The 17700-nt window shown below is 48.3% G+C and overlaps 1 protein-coding gene across 12 annotated transcripts in view; it reads left to right on the top strand.

Annotated features, from left to right (window-relative positions):
• The window catches only part of ATXN7L1 (ataxin 7 like 1), a 245234-nt gene extending 227905 nt beyond the window's left edge, over nt 1–17329 (top strand). For 6 of the 12 annotated variants that reach the window (XR_004351335.1, XR_004351334.1, XR_004351336.1 and 3 more), the window contains 6 exons: nt 675–796; nt 2455–2760; nt 5252–6185; nt 8569–8874; nt 8977–9051; nt 17111–17124. Coding sequence is in view for 5 of the 12 variants with exons in the window: in XM_032642217.1 (XP_032498108.1) it covers nt 675–796; nt 2455–2760; nt 5252–6185; nt 8833–8874; nt 8977–9051; nt 17111–17143 (1512 nt within the window). In the remaining 7 variants the exon portion in view is untranslated. Of the gene's footprint in view, nt 1–674; nt 797–2454; nt 2761–5251; nt 6186–8568; nt 8875–8976; nt 9052–10662; nt 13335–17110 lie in introns of those variants that run through there. The other 6 variants (XM_032642220.1, XM_032642222.1, XM_032642217.1 and 3 more) reach the window with 5 other exon arrangements.
• The last annotated feature ends 371 nt before the right edge of the window (nt 17330–17700 follow it).

Raw genomic sequence — 17700 nt, 5'->3', positions numbered from 1 at the left:
CTGAGGGAGGGGAGAATTGCACTTGGCCGAGAGAAGAGGGAAGGAGACAGAGGCAGGCCGAGGGGGCAGCAGAAGCGTGGGCGCAGAGGCAGTGATGTGTCCCAGGGCAGCCTGGACGCGCCGATGGGAGAGGAGATGAGGCAGCACCAGGAGAGGAGGGAGTTCAGCCCAGCTGGGAGAGAGCCGGCTCCGCTGACAACAGGTAGAAATGGTATGACCCACTGGCAGGAGAAGCTCAGGACCAGCCGTTTCCATTACCGTGATGGGAAGCAGGGAACCACCGTCTTCCTTGAGAAGATGACAGCTGTGACAAGCCCGTGGTGCTGACACATCACCCGGCTACTGGTTGCTGTTGGTTTGGGTTTGGTTTTGTTTTGTTTTTCAACCTAAAATGCTGGCTCAATTCCAGGTATAGAGAAGGTAGCCCTCAATGCTGCAGAAGACTGAATGTCACTATTGTTGAGTCATCCTGTGAGGTTCTGCAGAAAATCTAGGAGCTCAGACTGAAACACCACAGAAATATTTTTGGCTTCGGTACTATTTTGCTTCTTTATTTTGAGGAAAACTGTACCCCTGTGTGTTTTTATGCAAATGTTATTTTTCTGTGTAGAGCTTATATTAGCTTATTAACCTGTAATCAAAATTAAAATGGTTTTTGTTTTCCCCCCTCACAGTTTTGCTCATTTGGGAGTCGCCTCATGGGCCGAGGGTACTATGTGTTTGATAGAAGATGGGACCGTTTTCGATTCGCACTAAACTCCATGGTAGAAAAACACTTGAATTCACAGATGTGGAAGTAAGTGAGCGGTTTTTGTGCAATATGAGATCTGAGCTGCTCCACAACTATCTGAACCCCAGCTTTCTAAATGAATGTCACTAGTTGGTTTTTGTTTGTTTGTTTGGTTGGTTTTTTGCGGTACGCGGGCCTCTCACTGTTGCGGCCTCTCCCGTTGCGGAGCACAGGCTCCGGACGCGCAGGCTCAGCGGCCGTGGCTCACGGGCCCAGCCGCTCTGCGGCATGTGGGATCTTCCCGGACCGGGGCACAAACCCGTGTCCCCTGCATTGGCAGGCGGACTCTCAACCACTGCGCCACCAGGGAAGCCCACTAGTTGGGTTTTTATTGAACAAAATGATTCTGAAATCAGGGTTCGTGATTAATTCTTAAATATCAGCCCCTCTTCTTGGTTGCCTATATTTTTCAGAGACAATGTGTGGTATGCTTTGTCTTCTTTGGAGATCCCTTTTGTGTTGGTAATCTTCTAAACTAAATGAAAAGGGATTAGATAAGACCTCATTTATTTAACAGTGTTAAAGGGCCTTTTTGCTATGACTAAGACCATCTAAGGATATTAAGAATATGCTTCAGTTTGTAATGTTAATGCTACAGTGTGAATACTAAAAATTTCCTAACGGTTATGGACCAACTTGTAATTGTTTAATGTCCTGTGCAAAAGTACGTACCGCAACCAACAGGGCAGAGCGGGGCCACGTTGCCAAGTTGGTTAAGCTTGTCTTTGGCCCTTCCCACCTCCCTATAGGACTCTCTCCTCACCTCTATGCATACTCCTCTCTACCCTAAACCCAGCTTATGTCCCATTTCTCTATGGTTCTTTTATTCTCCAACACCTCTGGATGTATTTGCATTTTAATAGATTCATGAAAAGGGGAAAAGCCTTCTTGACTTAGGGAAGTGCTATTGTACAGGATGACGGGCTAGACCCTCTCAAACCATAGCATGTAAGGAGCTGCCATTCCGGCCACTTGGTAATGCCAGGCCAACGCCCTGGCTACCTCCAGCCCCCAGTCCTGCAAAGGTGAGCTTTTGAGATCTCATAATCCACAGAATCATGGATTCCTCAGCTCTGAGCCCAGATGGTCCAGGAGAGCCAACACTAAACCCCTCACCCTGCCCAGTGAAGCCCAGGAAAGGCCAGGAAGGCATTCCCGAGAAATAGGGTAGGACGGGAACAGAATTCAAAACCTCCCCTCTCCCAGGCAATGATGGCATCCCAGCGCCTATTCACCACGATGCCCAAAGACCTTCCAGAACTTCTAGAAGTAAGCCCCACCGTGCCTGCAGTAAGCTCTCATAGCGGACTTAGGACAACACGTTGACACTTCCTGTGAAGTAGGAAGGGGCCACAAGAGAAGCTTGTCATTTCTTCTCCCTTAAGTGACTGCCCAGTGTGTCTCAAAGGCACCCCGATATCTACCTGTGTCCTTTCTAAACAGCACCCGATGGGCTGCGTGCGGGGTTACTGTGTTCTCGGTATTTGGTGACTTATCCCTCTGCGCGGGTCCCCCAGCATGGCAGCCAGCGCCGGTGACTCTGCAGCTCTGTGCTCTCCTGTGTTGTGGAAGTGTAAATCCCGGGCACGTGGAAGGAATGTGTTAATCTGTATTTCGCTGCCTGGTGTCCTGTCAGCTCAAGTCCATATTCCTTTCCTCCTCAGGCACAGAAACCCGAGCCACAGGGCATCAGGTCCCTCCCCCCTTTTCAGGACTTGTCTAACCAATCTGCTGTCACTGAGCAACATTGGGGCTGCCTGGGTGTCAACTCTGGAGAGCGTAGCACCCCGCTGCCCTCTCAACCTCACTGCCCAAACCCCAGGCCCCGACGGGCCCGAACCTGGAGGGATGGCAGCCGATGGGGGCGTGGAAGACATTAGGAAGAAAAGGAACGGCCAAGACTCTTTTTTCTTTAACAAGCATTTAACTCTGCATCAGGAGACGCCAACACAGTATTCTCTTTCAGCCAGGTCAGCATCTGGATCTCCATGCCAGCTGGCAGGGGAGGATGGGCACTGTAATTTATTCGCATCTGTGGGCTTTTGTATGGGACTTCCCTAGGCCAGCGTGCAAAGCTTCAGCTGGGACACAGCCCGCCAAGCTGAAATCCGCTGCCATTTGGCACCTGGAAGAGCACATTAACTGTCTAGCGTGGGGGGAAGGGGTCCCCGGAGACAGTGAGCTGCTACATGCCCCTCTCCCTGCTTCTCCCCTACCCCTTCTCCCCTCCTGACTCTGCTGTCCATTAAAGATGAGTGGGGAGAGGAAGGAAAGAGGTAGAGAGTATGCAGAAAAAGAGCACCCACCCCAGTGCTGAGTGTCAGCCAGGGCACGCAGAGGACTTCAGCTCTGCCGGTCAGCACAAGCTGAAACCTCAGAGTAGATCCCAGTTAAGGTCATCGATTGGGGTCCTCTCTAAATGAGCCATCTGGTATTTGTAAATAACTTCTTATTACAAGGCACTGCCAAACCTCCGCCCATATGGACTCCTATCCATACTTTAGCTGGTACGAAACTTAAGTGAAGGAGAGACTTGAGTGGGATGCCTAGAGAATCCCAGGAGTCAGTAGCCAGTGGAGACGGTGCGGTGTGCTGACACCACACGCTCTGAGAAATGGGCCCTGGTGCTGTTAGGGAGGGGTTGTGCAGTGCCAGACAGTTGTAAGGGCGTGTTTAGACCTTTCCGATCTGATTAATGGGAGTCCTTGCCTGGCATGCATAGTTATGTCGCTGCTGAGAAGTCACGTGCTCACCCATCCACCACCCACCCATCCATCCATTCATTCAGTCATTCATTCATTGCAACAAGTACTACTAATGGAGCGCTGAGTTTAGCGTTGACAGGGATCTTTTACCCTCTTTAGGCTCGAGAGAAAATAGATTTTCAAACACCGTCACAGCCACAGTGGGTTGGCAGTGTTTTTCTCCTATATTTGATCTCCTGAGTCTGATGTTTTCAAGGACACTGCGCTTATATATTCAAGGCTTCCTCTGGATTCCACCCTAGAGGTGGAAGCCATGGGCTTCAGCAAACTGCAGGCAGAAAACTGCATCCTCAAAGAGAGCAGGGCTAGGAGAGGCATTTCCTCCTCAGTGGGGCCTCTTCCCAGCGCTGCCTGCCTCACCCCGATGCTGCGGCTGGGAGGGTGGCCTCCAAGGAGAAAAGGGAGGCCCCATTTCACACCTGCCCTCCTTCAAGAGCTGTTTTCGAAGCTCTTGAACGAAGCAGAGCTCGTTCCTAATTTCTGGGGAGCCCAGCTACACGGAACATGATTTCCAGCAGAAACAGGGAGTGGGGAGCAAGGTGAGAAACAGGAAAGAACCAGTTTGAAAATATTCACCTGGCTCCTGAGGTCAGTATCCTTTCCTGAAAAGTCAGGGACATGGTGACCCGGAGGCCCCTGTGCCCCTCTCAGTCCCCAGAGTAGCAGCAACATGGCCCCAAGCCATGGTTTGGAAGTAGAAGCTGTTTCCAGCACACGTCAAAAGACGGAGTTTGCGGGGAGGCCTCCAGAGTAACCCACCACCTGGGGCTGGCCTGGGCTCCACGGAGCGTGAGGCAGGAACCTTGCTCCCAGGTGCCCCCAGCTTTCAGGAAGACCTCCGCCCCGTTCAGATGCTCTCCTGCACTTATCTTCCGAGCAAGCTAGAAATTCCTGATCCCCTTCTCTGAATCCATGAGGGTCCCTGTACCCTTCCCCCTTCCTAACAGAGGGACAGGAAGACCTGCTGAAGGGCAGCCATACCCCAAAGATAGCTCCTGAGTGATCGCTGAGGCAGGGTGAGGTGAAGGGGAAAAAAAATAGAACCAACAGCCGGGAGCTGACGTGGAAGTGCCTCTCTACAGGGTAACCCAGAGGCTGCAGGCAGCGAGGGCAGGGGACTCTGGCCTGTGAGGAGAGAGGTGACTCCCAGATCTCCTCCCGTCAAGAGCAGGGTGGAGAGGCAGGGCACAGGAGGGGTGGGAGGCCCTGAGGGGCAGGGGCTGCAGGGGCGCAGGGGACGCTCTGGCCCACGTGTGCAGGTGGCCAAGCCCCGTCCTCACGCCTTTTACTTCAAGCCAGGACCTGAGTGTGAAATGACCCCTTCTCGTTAAAAATTACCTTTGTCACTGCCAGGGGAGAAAACAACAGAGGGGGATACTGCGGGGGAAGTTTCTATTCTAAATAACATTGGCCTTTTATTCATGAACCCAAATCAGCCATTATCCAGTAGCCAAGCATGGAGAAAAGGATCTGAAAACCTGAAAGTGATTAAAGCTAGGTTGCTGGATGTTGCAATGGGGGGAACTATAGGGAAGGGCCATAATTCAGATTTTGCCATCCTTCAAGGCTTCATTTTCCATTGTCTGGTTCCGCCAGGGATTTCTCTGTAGCCCTGATGCTCACACTTAGTCGAGCTTCTGGAGCAATGCCAAACCTATTTCTCACTGTTTCTCTTTCACTCTTCTCTCATGTTTAGGAAGATCCCTCCTGCGGCAGATAGCCCCATGCCCTCGCCAGCAGCCCACATCACCACCCCTGTTCCAGCATCCGTTTTACAGCCTTTCAGCAACCCCAGTGCTGTGTATCTTCCTTCAGCTCCCATCAGCTCGAGACTCACCTCTTCTTACATAATGACATCAGCCATGCTCTCCAATGCAGCTTTTGTGACATCGCCGGACCCGAGCGCCCTCATGTCACACACCACAGCTTTCCCTCATGTGGCCGCAACCCTCAGCATCATGGACTCAACCTTCAAGGCCCCATCCGCCGTGTCCCCGATACCAGCTGTCATCCCTTCCCCATCCCACAAGCCATCCAAAACCAAAACCAGCAAATCCTCAAAAGTCAAAGACCTGTCCGCCCGTAGTGACGAGTCTCCAAGTAACAAAAAGAGGAAGCCGCCGTCTTCGACTTCCACCTCTCCCTCCGTATCCCTGCAGACATCCCTCTCCCCATTATCAGGGCCCCACAAAAAGAACTGTGTTTTGAATGCCAGTTCAGCTTTGAACTCCTATCAGGCAGCCCCTCCCTATAACAGTCTGTCTGTGCACAGCTCAAACAATGGGGTGAGCCCACTCAGTGCCAAACTGGAGCCCTCAGGACGGACCTCGCTGCCCGGCGGCCCTACAGACCTAGTGAGACACATGGGCTCGGGGGGCGGCAGCAGTGACTCCTGTCCCCTCTCTGTGCCCTCCCTTGCAGGGGACCTCTCTCTGGCCTCACACAATGCCGTGTCTTCTCTGCCCCTCTCTTTTGACAAATCAGAAGGAAAAAAGCGTAAGAACTCAAGTTCTAGTAGCAAAGCCTGTAAAATCACTAAAATGCCTGGAATGAATAGCGTTCACAGAAAGAACCCACCCAGCCTTCTTGCACCGGTGCCCGATCCCGTTAACAGCACCTCCTCTCGGCAGGTAAGGGACCCGTCCTTCCAGGAGCCTTCTGGCACCGCCCGGGGATGGTGGGAGGGGGAGCAGGGCAGCGCCCCCCGCTTAGCTATGTGGCCCAGGCAGGTGGCCCAGACAGGTAACGCAAGCGTGAGTGCCATCCTCATTCTCCCCGTGGGCAATTCCACCCTCTGCTCTGAGAGCAATTTATCTAACAGATACTTTCTACAGTGTCCGCGCACTAGGCACTGTTCTGAGTCCTATATGAGCATCACCTCATTTAATCCTCACAATAACCCAGCGAGGTTGATGCAGTTGTAATCACCACTTTACAGATGAGCAAACCGAGGCACAGAGAGGTTCTGAGTTCCATCACCTCACTCTGTTGTATATCTGGAGTTCTGAGGACGATATCATTGAAGAGGTCTATTGCCAAGCAGTTTTATCTGATCTATTGGCATCCCCTTAGGAAGAACGTGAGGCCCAGCCAGGTTAAATGGTGACCTGGGTCCCACCTGGGGGGGTGGGAGCGCATGCTTCCGGTGACTACTCTTCTCACGTTACCAGGCTCCCTACTCCTAAGATAACCCTTTCCTTCCTAAAGTATCACTGCAGCTCACACCAACTGGCACAAAGTGTTCAAGGCCACTGTACACAGAGGAGGGTGTACCGTGAGGGGAGCTGGGGGAATGGGACATGATCCAAGAAGAACACGTGTTTCTTTCCCTTGAGCCCTGTTCTCATCCTCAAGTCTAGTCTTCCTCTCGAGCTGGGAAGGCTGCTTAGGAAACCCTCCCACCCGACTGTTTGTGTGTAGAGGAGGGAGCAAAGGCGGGTAGGGGGCAGCCTGGGGTCTCTTCGAGCTGAGTCCAGTGGGAGGGACCTCCCAGGACAGCGTGCAGGGATGGTAGCAGCAGCCCCAGGCCGACAGCCACAGAATTCAGTGGGCCAGCCCTGTCTGGGGATGGGGACTTTGGAGACATGAGAGGCAGTTGTTTAAAAGATGTTTTCATGTTTTGCATCATCTTTGTGTGAGACTTGTTAAAACTTCATGAAGAGAACCTCTTGAGGGGGATTCACAAAACACAGGTAAACACACAAGAAAGCAAGTTTGGATCTCAAGGGCCAGACAAGCTGCAACCGAGGCCAAGGTTGTGGCAGTGGGGGATGGACATAGGTCCTCTCGTCAGAGCCCAGGTACTCGCACACATCTGCAGTTCCAGGGGTGCAGAGGAGGGGACCAGCACCCACAGGGTCCCCCAGAGACTAAACTACTGGTCGGTGCCACCTCCAGGTCTCAGGATGGAGGGCAGATCCAGGGCTTCCTAAACGTGAATGTGCGCACGAATCACTGGAGGGTCTCCGTAAAATGCACATTCTGAGTCAGCAGGTCTGGGGTGGAGCCTGAGAGTCTGCATTTCTAACAGGCTCCAGGCAGTGCCACGGCACTGGTTTGCGGGCCACACCCTGAGCAGCAAGGCTATAGTGTCATCTGTTTTCGATGAAGTTCTAGCAGCTAACACTTACTTATGGGATGGGCTCTGTTCCAAGCACTTGATATATTCATTTAATCTTCACCTGTTATTACCCCCATTTTACAGATGAGTAAACCGAGGCACAGGAAGGTTAAGCAATGTGCCCAAAGTCACACAGCGAGTAAATAATAGGTCTGGGATTTACACCCAAGTAATTTGGCTCTGGGGTCTGGGCTTTTCACCTCTGTGCCTCTGTATTGAGTAAATGTGCCACTGTTGATTCTTTGGTGTGCCAAGACCATAGGAAATGTTTAGTAACCATGATGAATTAGTCAAAAACCGTGATGAAAGGAGCAGACAAGCCTCCTTCAGAGAGTGCTCATCAGGAGGGAAATCCAAAAGAGCTGATGAATTTAATGGCTGCCTTGGATCTAGTCAATACTGGTTCTCTAATGCAGCTGATACCTGGGTGCTTGTCACCAGGCCATTAAGAAAAGGCTTTGTCCAGGGTCACCAGGTGTTGGGGGAAGGCCTTTGGAATCTGTGCTGATTCTGTTAGGAGATTGGGAGAGGCATGGCATGAGATTGAGAAATTCAAGGTAAACGTGCTTTGAGGACTAACTGGGGATCTATTGAATTTTATCGGGTGGTGTAGGGCCAGAATTTGCCACAGAGATATTAAACCGTACGAAAAACGAGACTGCGAACGTAAGGCAGACGTCTTTACGCGAAGGCGAGTTTAAGTAGAGGATGGGCTCGTCATAGGAGCTGCCTAAGTAACGTACTCCAGCCCACCGCGAGCCCAGGTTCGATCACGAGAAAGGGGAGGAGCCTGACGGCCACGCCCCCTCGCCCCCAGGGCTGCGTCACAGGACCGGCCCGCTCAGGCTCCCACTGGAAGGGGAAGACTCATGCCTCTTGCCATTTTCCTTAAGAACAGCAAGGAGTGTGCCGGGAAAACTGACTCAGAAAAAGACGCAGGCATTTATTCCCAGCTGGTCCAGGGGAGTCTGGGCTCGAGACGAGATGGGTCTGGGACTGCCGTCACAGGTGGAAAAGCTGGGCCTCCTCCCGGAAACTTGCAGTCTGCGCATCTGGGAAGCGGATTAAGATTTCCCCTCCATTCCACGTTCCCTGTGGGATGAGGGGGGCGTCATCAAGGCCCCCCTGAAACATACTCATTTTCTCTGCCGTTTAAGATGGAAACACGAGTTCCACACGACGGGAGGAGAGCCCTCGAGGTACCGTGCAGCCTCCCCCTTTCCCCTGGCGACTCTTGGTATCGGTGGGTCTCTCCCAAGCTGCCTCCCGTGTCTGAGTAGGGCTTCACTGGTGTCTTTCAGGTTGGGAAAAATAGCAGCCTAGCTTTGTCACAATCCAGTCCTTCAAGCATATCCAGCCCAGGACACAGCCGACAGGTAAGTTACTGGCGGGCAGAAGTCCATAGGCTCATCAGCAGGGTGGAAAGAATGTGGGCTTTGGGGTCAGACCCTGGTTCAAATCTCGCGTCCAGTTAAGAAAATGGCTACCTGGCTTCTAACGCTAGGCCTTCTCGTAATTAGCTGTGTGCCCTTGGGCAAGTTACTTAATTTCTCTGTGCTTTACTTTCCTCGCCTATAAGATGGGGGTCACTATGGCCCCTATCTCATAAGGCTTTTGTGAGGATTAAATTAATTTATAGACATAAAGCCCCTGCAAAATGCCTGAGACCTAACACAGGTATTAGCTTTTACTGTTAGCAGCTGTATGGTATTAGGCAGATTACTTCTCCGAGTCTCACTTTTTTCATTTCTTAAATGGCAGAATCGATGCCTACCTCTTAAGGTTATTATGAAAATTAAATAAGATGCTGTTGACTAAAGGGCTTTGCTCATGGCAGACATTGGTCAGCACTTTCTTGAGGCCTCTGGTGGGCTGTAGCTACCATTCAGGATGTGGTTTTCATGGTGGGACTATTCAGGGTAGATTTAGGAGTTTTTATAAACTTGAGGTGTGAAAACAGTCAGTATAGAGGTGATTTTCTCCAGTGGAGTGTGTGCACGTCTGGAGGAGGACAGGGAGGGTAGGTGAGTAGGGTCGTGTGTGTTCTACATGATGGGAAAAAAATACATATATGGCTGTTATGTTGTCTTAGAAGTGCCAGAGGTTTCATAGATACCAAATTACAGTGTTTGGGTGAAGGTTATAGGGAACGGTTTTGTATCCTCAGATCTCCACCACTTTGAATCACTGTGGACCATCTGTGCCAGAGCACCTGCAGCCCCTCCTCTGTGTAGGGTCAGGGAGGGAGGGCAATCTGCCTGTTTACGGCAGGCCTCTTGCACGGTTGCTGGGTGCACCTGGAGACTCCACTTGGACCCTTAGCAGGCACGTGTGCAGTTGCCCACAACTCCAGGCATACCTGCTGGGAACCCACAACGCTAGCCGTCAGCCTAAATGAACGTAACAGTAATACCAACACCTGCCATTTGTTGAGCCCTTCCTCTGTAGGCGCCGTGCTTTGCCCCTCACATACATTACATACCTTTCAACCTTTTAACAACCTGGTCAGGTTGGGGACAAGTTGGTTATCCTCGTTTTATAGATGAAGATGAAGGAACTTGAACCAAAACCTGTATATCCAAAGCCTCTGTGCTTAACCCAGCACTGTACTTTTTCCTTAGGTAATTCTCCATGCTGTCTGTGAGTTAGTTAGGAAAACATAGACTAAAAAACAAAAACAGAAAAACAAAGACAGATTAATTATCACAGTCGTCCCTCCTGGAGAGGAGCTCCGTGAAGCCACAGGATTTGCCCCCTTGCTTTCCTTCACAGCTAGGATCTCTGTGCCTACCTTCCATTTACAGAGTTCTTTACTTCCATCGCCTCATTTGCTCATCACAGCTGGCTTTTGCCAAATGCAGGAGGTGGGATGGTATCCTATTCGTTATAGATGAGGAAACTGAGACTCCCTTCTTGAATTCTTGTGGGTAATCCCAAATGTATGTTTTGGAAACAAGCTTTTTCTTTTCTTTTCTTTTCTTTCCTAGAAGACCACAAACAGAATGGGCAGGATAAGGACTCTTCCATAACAAGACTATGAAGCCACTTCCAAACCAATGCCTGGCCACGGGACCTCACCCCAGGAGGCCAAGGCCAGGGGAGGGAGGGGAGTGGGCAGTGGGGAAGAGTCTGTTTCCTGTGCCCTGCCTGTGGCTCTGGCCTTTCTTCTTCTTTTTTTAATTGACCAATTTTTAGTTTTGAGGAAACAGAAAAAGGCAAAAAGAACGTGAATTTGAGATTTACAGAAAACAATACCAGTGTTTTGTTTCCGTTCTTTAACTTGCCACGTGTATACCTTCTTCCAAGTTTGGGGTCCCTCCTCTAGCTTCTGATGCTGCTACTGCATCATTTTGCTCCGGCCACAAGAGCAGACGTTGTAGAATGTCCGTTCCTGGTTGGCATCGTCTGGAACTCTTGAACTTGAGCGTGTGCAGTGCTCCTTTCCTTACGCTCTCCCATCCTTCCCTTCTGTCCCCTCCTACCTGCCACTCTCTGGGTCCCCACTGACCATCAGAGGTACGGGCTGTCAAAAGCTCCCTCTAGACAGCGTGCTGCATCGGGGGGCGGTTACTGGGGAGCAGCCCGTGTTTGGGGAGCAGAGAGCTGGAGGGTGGGCGAGTGCCCTCATCAGGTTTCTAGGACGCACCAGCACAGAGGAGGGAGATGCAAAGTTGAGAACAGCAGCCATTTAATGATGGGGCTTACTTAGTACCACTGTCCAGCTGTGCAGCTCGGAGAAGATGTCCTGGGTTAGGGACAGGAGCAGGAATGGACCCGGGAGGTGGCAGGAAGAAGGGCCTGGGGGTAGGAGAAGATATCCTCAAAAGATGGTGGGAACTGGGTGACATCATCTGAGCGTGTTAGGAATCCATGCTGCAAAATCCCTTCCAGGGCACCGTGTACGAGGGCGCAAAGCTGGGCGAGTCACGGGGGAGGAATCCCAGGGAAAAGGGCACAAGACCTCAGGAAGCCACTCAGGAAGAGGCACAGTGTCCACCGCTGTGGAAGCTCTCAAGCTGCCCTCCGGGGCGCTGCCAGAGGAGAAAAAGCAGAGCCGGAAGGAAAGGCCTGAGGGAAAGCTGCCATGGAGGGTTAATTGCCAAACAGCTGGTGATTGGTGAGAATAATTACTAGCATTGCCCAGCCACCTCCATGCCCTGGGCCAGAGGGCCCCGTGGACTCAGCACGCCCATAGATCAGCTCATGCTAGGTTGTCAGAGGCCACCACTCCGATACAGCCAACCCAGGAAGGAGTGGTAAGACCACTGCTTATGGAGAAGAGCCATTTGGAAGATCCGGAAGGGAGAAGCTGGAGGCCTGCAGCTATAAAACTGTTCACACTGGAGTTTTGAAAGAAACCAATACCATAAGCTCTAATTGGGAGTCATAGTCAAGAAAGGAATTCACCATATAAAATAAGTGTTCTGTGCTATGAATCATGTAACTTTGTATACAGTATAATGGCAGAGATACCAGGAGGTTTTGCTTCATCCCTAAGTCAGAAATGAATGCCAGTTTTGCAGCTGGACATAAACCCTCATCCCCACCCTGAAGTTTTCCTTTTCTTTCCCATTCCCCCCAAACCCAAGGATCAGACTACTGTTAAATCTCACCGTATGATTGGATTTTGCGAAGACGGGAGGCAGACGGAGTGATTTGCATCAATGGAATTGCACTGACAGTGTTTCTTAATAGGATTACTAAAATTTTTAATATAAAATGAAGATTTTTTTAAAAATCAGGAGTTGATATTAGGTACTAGGACATTAGTTCGGATGATTTCATTTTTATTTCTACAGTGTTAAAAGTGCACTTATATGCTGGTTTATTTCCATCTTGGGAAAAAGAGACTGCAAATTGAAGGGAAGATTGTTACTTTTTCTTTTTTTTTAAAAAAAAAGGTTAAGGCAGATTTTAAGACTTATAAATGTTTAAGAAATTATAAACAAGGTTAGACCCTTCGAAAAAAAAGTTTAGAAGATATTCTTAAAGTAAATTTTTATAGTGTTAATTTTGTAATAATTTATGTTTTACTATATTACAGAGCTAACTGACCAGAATAGTTTCAGAAACAATATGAAACTTAGGAAAGTTGAAGCAATGTTTATATTTTTAAAATGTTCTTTGAATTATGTTTTTATTGTACATTTCTTCAGACTGAAAAGTATGTACATATCTTTGTTATTTTTGCACAATTTTCGTCTCGTTCGGTTTTAGAAGTCTGGTTTTTTTTTATAATTTATTTTGAGTTGTAATACTTGCAGGAGTAAAAACAAAAAAAAATCTCAGCAACAAAATAACCCTCTGATTTATAAACTCTTACACTCAAAGAAGGAAAACAAAAGTTGAGAGATTAAGTGGCTGCTTCTGAGAAATAATGTCTCAACAGGGACTAAAGGAGCAATTCAATGGATTTTAAACGTTTTAGCTCTCTACATCTTGAATTGCAAGCTGGAATAAAGAGGCTCCCCACCGAATGCTGCTTACTTGGTGAAAGACTGGCTCTGACCAAGGTGAGGACATTTCTGGAAAACTGAGCAAAAAGGGAAAACCCACGGTGTTTCTTCCTTCACAGTCAACTACAGGTTTACTTTATAATGATGTATTCAGAACTCACAGCTTGAAAAATGGAATGCAAATAAAAGGTTTTCTTTCGGTTTGTTTGAATGGAGTTCAACTGGACCAGCCTATAAAGCATTATTAGGGGGATATCGTTTGGGTACTTCTGCACACCCCACCTAGCCCTCTCTCCCAGCCCCTTGACTGCACACACCCCCATCTGCCTGAAGATCTCGTGACTTTGTCGCCAGCCATAGAGGCTCGAAAGCTCTGGTTGTTAAAGCGTAACGCAATGCATAGACCTGTCAGCCATAAAAAAAAAAAAAAAAAAAAAAAAAAGCAACCTGGATAACTTGTATGCCTTCTTTTGTATCAATGTATCAATTGTAAATAATGCTGATCAACCTTTGTAGAGAATAGTTTATACAGCATATTCTATTATTGCTGATTCTCAGTGAACTCTTGTTTTAAAAAAGGAAAAAAAGAAATTTTCTATTTACACCTTCTATTTTGTTATGCTGTCGGCCCATGGCACTTTAACAAAACTCTGTGGGTTTTACGTAGCTGGTCAGTCATGGGGTATATTCAATAACTGTTGTTGCACAGACGAGAATTTGCACCTGCTCATTTGTCCTTTCCTACTACCGATTTTAGAACCTTTTCCAGAAGAATTTTGAAGAAAGCATGTCCAAGCATTCTAAACAAATGCCACACTTGTGGAGTGGGTTTCTTTTCTACAATCCATATTTTGTAACACTAAGTATTTTCCTTCTTTGTCCTGCACCTTTATGTATTAGCACTATCAGATAGAATTCATTCCATGCCTGTGATATTGTAAGCAGAATAAATGTCTAAAGTAGGTGTAAATAGTAAATCCTATGGCTTACAGTTTTAAAAAGGAAAGAACAAACATGTATCTATTGATACTGCCGTGGTTCAGCACAAGGTCTGGAGACATTCTCCAGTGAGCGATTGTATTTTTTTTTTTTTTTTTTTTTGGTTTTTTTTTTTTTTTTCTTTTGGTAACATGGCTTTGTAAATAAAATAATTTATATGTTTGTAAAAACAGTCTTCGGGTTTTCATAAAATTTAGATTGGGGGTATTGTTTTTTATTCTTTTGGGTGTATGTGTCCTCACCAGATGAGCGTTCCTCCTAGAACCCACATTTAAGGTGTAGAAGAGAGCGAATTCATTCAACAGATATTTGTGGAGCATCCCATCTGTGGCTGCCCCTGAGCTAGGCACTCTGCTCAGTGATGAGAAACATAGTCCCAGCTGCTTGCCGAAGGCACCCTGGTGGGGGAGACAGTACATAAATAAACACACGATCCAATGTGTGATTACAGATTGTGACAAATTCAGTGGTAGAAAGAATTGAGTTCTGTGAGAGAAAATAACAGGAGAAAGTGATGTAAAATGAGTTGGGGGTTGTGATCAGGGAGCTCCCTCTGAGGAAGTAAGCTGAAGGCAGAAAGTGTTGAGATAATCCCAGGCAGAGGTGGTCCATGGTGGGAAAAGCCTGCTAAGTTCTTGGAACCTAAGAAACATGCACTGTGGACAGAGCAGGGAAAGGGATGGACAGAAGGCATGGCAAGGTCACAGAAGGACTCCTATCTAGAGTTTGGATTTTTGTGCTCAATTCAGTGGGAGTCTTTCAAAGGGCTTTACATAGGGCATGGCGTGATGTGATCTGTTGAAAGATCTCTAGCTGCTGTGTGGAGAATCCATCAGAAGTTGTTGCAAGAGACCCAGTGAGACATAGTGTTCGTGTGGTCCCAGGATGGTGACAGTAGATCTGAAAAGAAGTGAGTGGAGTCAAGATCCATTTTACATATTAAATTGACAAGACTGGTTTAGGAATTGGATGTGAGAGTAGGAGAAAGAATGACTCCCAGGTTTCTGCTAGAGCAGCTGTATTAGGTGGAGATGCCATTTCTTCAGATGTGGAAAACCAGAAGAAGAACAGGCTTTGGGGAAGCGGGGGGTGGCAAAAGGAATGTTTCATGAAGATCAGAAGTTCTGTTTTGCACATGTATGTTTGCTCACGTGTGAGATCTCTAAGCTGCTGTGTCAAGAAGGCATGGGCTACACATGACTGGAGCTCTCAGGTCTAAGTTGGAGGCATCAACTTGGGAATCTTTGTTATATGGATGATATTTAGAGCCACAGGTATGGATGTGATTACTAGAGAAGATGGAGAAGACGAGCAGACATTTGGAGGTTAGGCAGAAGCAGAAAAGCTTGCAAAGAACTCCAAGAGGAAGTGTTCACAAAGAGAAGAGAGAACCCGATAGACAGTGCTTCCCTGGAAGCGAGGACTGTAAGATGCTTCAAGCAAGGAGAAGTCAGCTGAGTTAAGTACTGTTGCAGTATGGGAGAGAGATGGTATTTAGTCTGGGGTTCTGCAGCATGGAGGTCTTTCGTGACTGTTAACAATCTCCGAGGGCTGTCATAACAAATTGCCACAACTTGGTGGCTTAAAACAACGTAAATTCATTCTCTCAGGGTTTTCTGGTGCCTAGAAGTTCAAAATCAAGCAGGGCTGCACTTGCTCAAAGGCTGTGGAGGAGAATCCTTCCCTGCCTCTTCCGGTTTCTGGTGATGGCTCATATTCCTTGGCTTGTAGACTCATCACTCCCATCTCTGCCACCTCCTTCACGTGGCCTTCTCTCCTGTTTCTCCTGCGTTTCAAGCCTCCCACGGCCTTTCTCTTATAAGGACTTAAGGCTCACCCTAAATCCTGGATTATATCCTCTCAGGATACTTAAGGTAGTTACGTCTTTTTGCAAATAATTCATACTTGCAGGTTCTAAGGGTTACGACTTGGACACAGAGTGACCTTAGTGAAGCAGGTGTGTTGAAGTGGCAGGAGAGTGAAGGAAATTCAGTTGTGTAGACAAGTCTTAAGAAGGTTAGAAGGCACAATGGAGTGTTTGGATTTTGTTCCCTTTTGTTTCTTTTCTTTTTCAAGGGAGAAGGGTCCAGATCATGATTCAAATGCTGGTGAGGGTGGGACAATAGGGGAGGGAGAGGTTGATGAAACAGGAGAAAGGGGTGATTTTTTTTTTTAAAGGGAAGTTTTTGAGAAGGCAGGAGGGAGGTGAACTTGAACACATGTGGACGTATTGGCCTTTGTAGTGCAGAACAATCAACTGAGGCCTATTAAAAACTTTAAGAGTTTATCTGCACAAAAATGGGATTCAAATCAGGCAGCCCCAAACCAGAAGTGGTTAGGAACTCCACCAACAGGAGCTGGGGTGAGACTTCTATAGAGAAAAGGTGGAGGCAAAGTAAGGTAGGTATTGATTGCCTATAGCTTAAAGCCTAGTTGGCTGTTTGTGATTGATTGTCCCCAGCATTTTGGATTTTGTAACCTTGAGACATTTACAGACTTAGATTCTGGTTTGCTTACATAGGCCTCTAGAGCATTAGAGCATCTCAGTCTAATCGCCTCCTTGTTTGACTAACTTAACAGTAGTCAGAAGGACACTTCCTCCAGGGAAATGGGGAAGAAAGAAGTCAGCTTGTAGATTCACTGCTGAGAAGATGAAGGAATCCCCCATCTGATGGCTTCCATTTTCTCAGCGACCATGGGGCAAGCCGGGTGTGCCTGAGAGCTCAGAAGAAGTTTGAGAAGAGTAAAGAAAGAATTAAGTACTTACTAATGAAACTGGATTGCCACACAGCATTGAGAGCACATTTGAGACTTGTGATCAAAGCACAGTCCTGGCATGGTGATGACAGCCTTGGGGAGTGGTTTGAGCACACCAAGGGTAGAGCAAGGCCACTTGGAGCCAACACTCTTGGGCAAACTTCAGCAAATTTCTTAGCGTTTTGCCTCAGGCCTAACTGTAAATATTTTCACTATTGTACAGGGGAAAAAAAAAAACCAGAGGAAGCAGCTTTGAAGCTTGAGGAAGCTTCACAGAGGAAGCACATTGCACATAAACGTTTGTATAATTGGATTATCCATAGCCACAAAACATCAGCGTGGCGCTTCTAGCAGCAAGGACATCATGTATCCCTTGGTTCTGAGCTTTGTCTGAGACTGGCCGTCCATCACTGTTCTGCCCTGGTGACTTCTAACTCCATTTTTTTTTTTTTTTTTTGCGGTACGCGGGCCTCTCACTGCTGTGGCCTCTCCCATTGCGAAGCACAGGCTCTGGACGTGCAGGCTCAGCGGCCATGGCTCACGGGCCCAGCCGCTCCGCGGCATGTAGGATCTTCCCGGACAGGGGCACGAACCCGTGTCCCCTGCATCGGCAGGCGGACTCTCAACCACTGCGCCACCAGGGAAGCCCTCTAACTCCATTTTGAAGGGAGCCTAGACATCCTATATTTTCCCAACCTGGAACTCTGAGAAGCCTCAAAATTAGTCATAGGCTTGGAGAATCAGTGTGAAAACTGGAAGTAACAATGAAGACCCTCTTCTGCAGGTGAGGAAACTGAGACACAGACGGGTCGA

Source organism: Phocoena sinus, chromosome 9 (assembly GCF_008692025.1).
Source record: "Phocoena sinus isolate mPhoSin1 chromosome 9, mPhoSin1.pri, whole genome shotgun sequence".
NCBI lineage: Eukaryota > Metazoa > Chordata > Mammalia > Artiodactyla > Phocoenidae > Phocoena > Phocoena sinus.
This window is presented reverse-complemented; position numbering and strand designations above follow the sequence as displayed.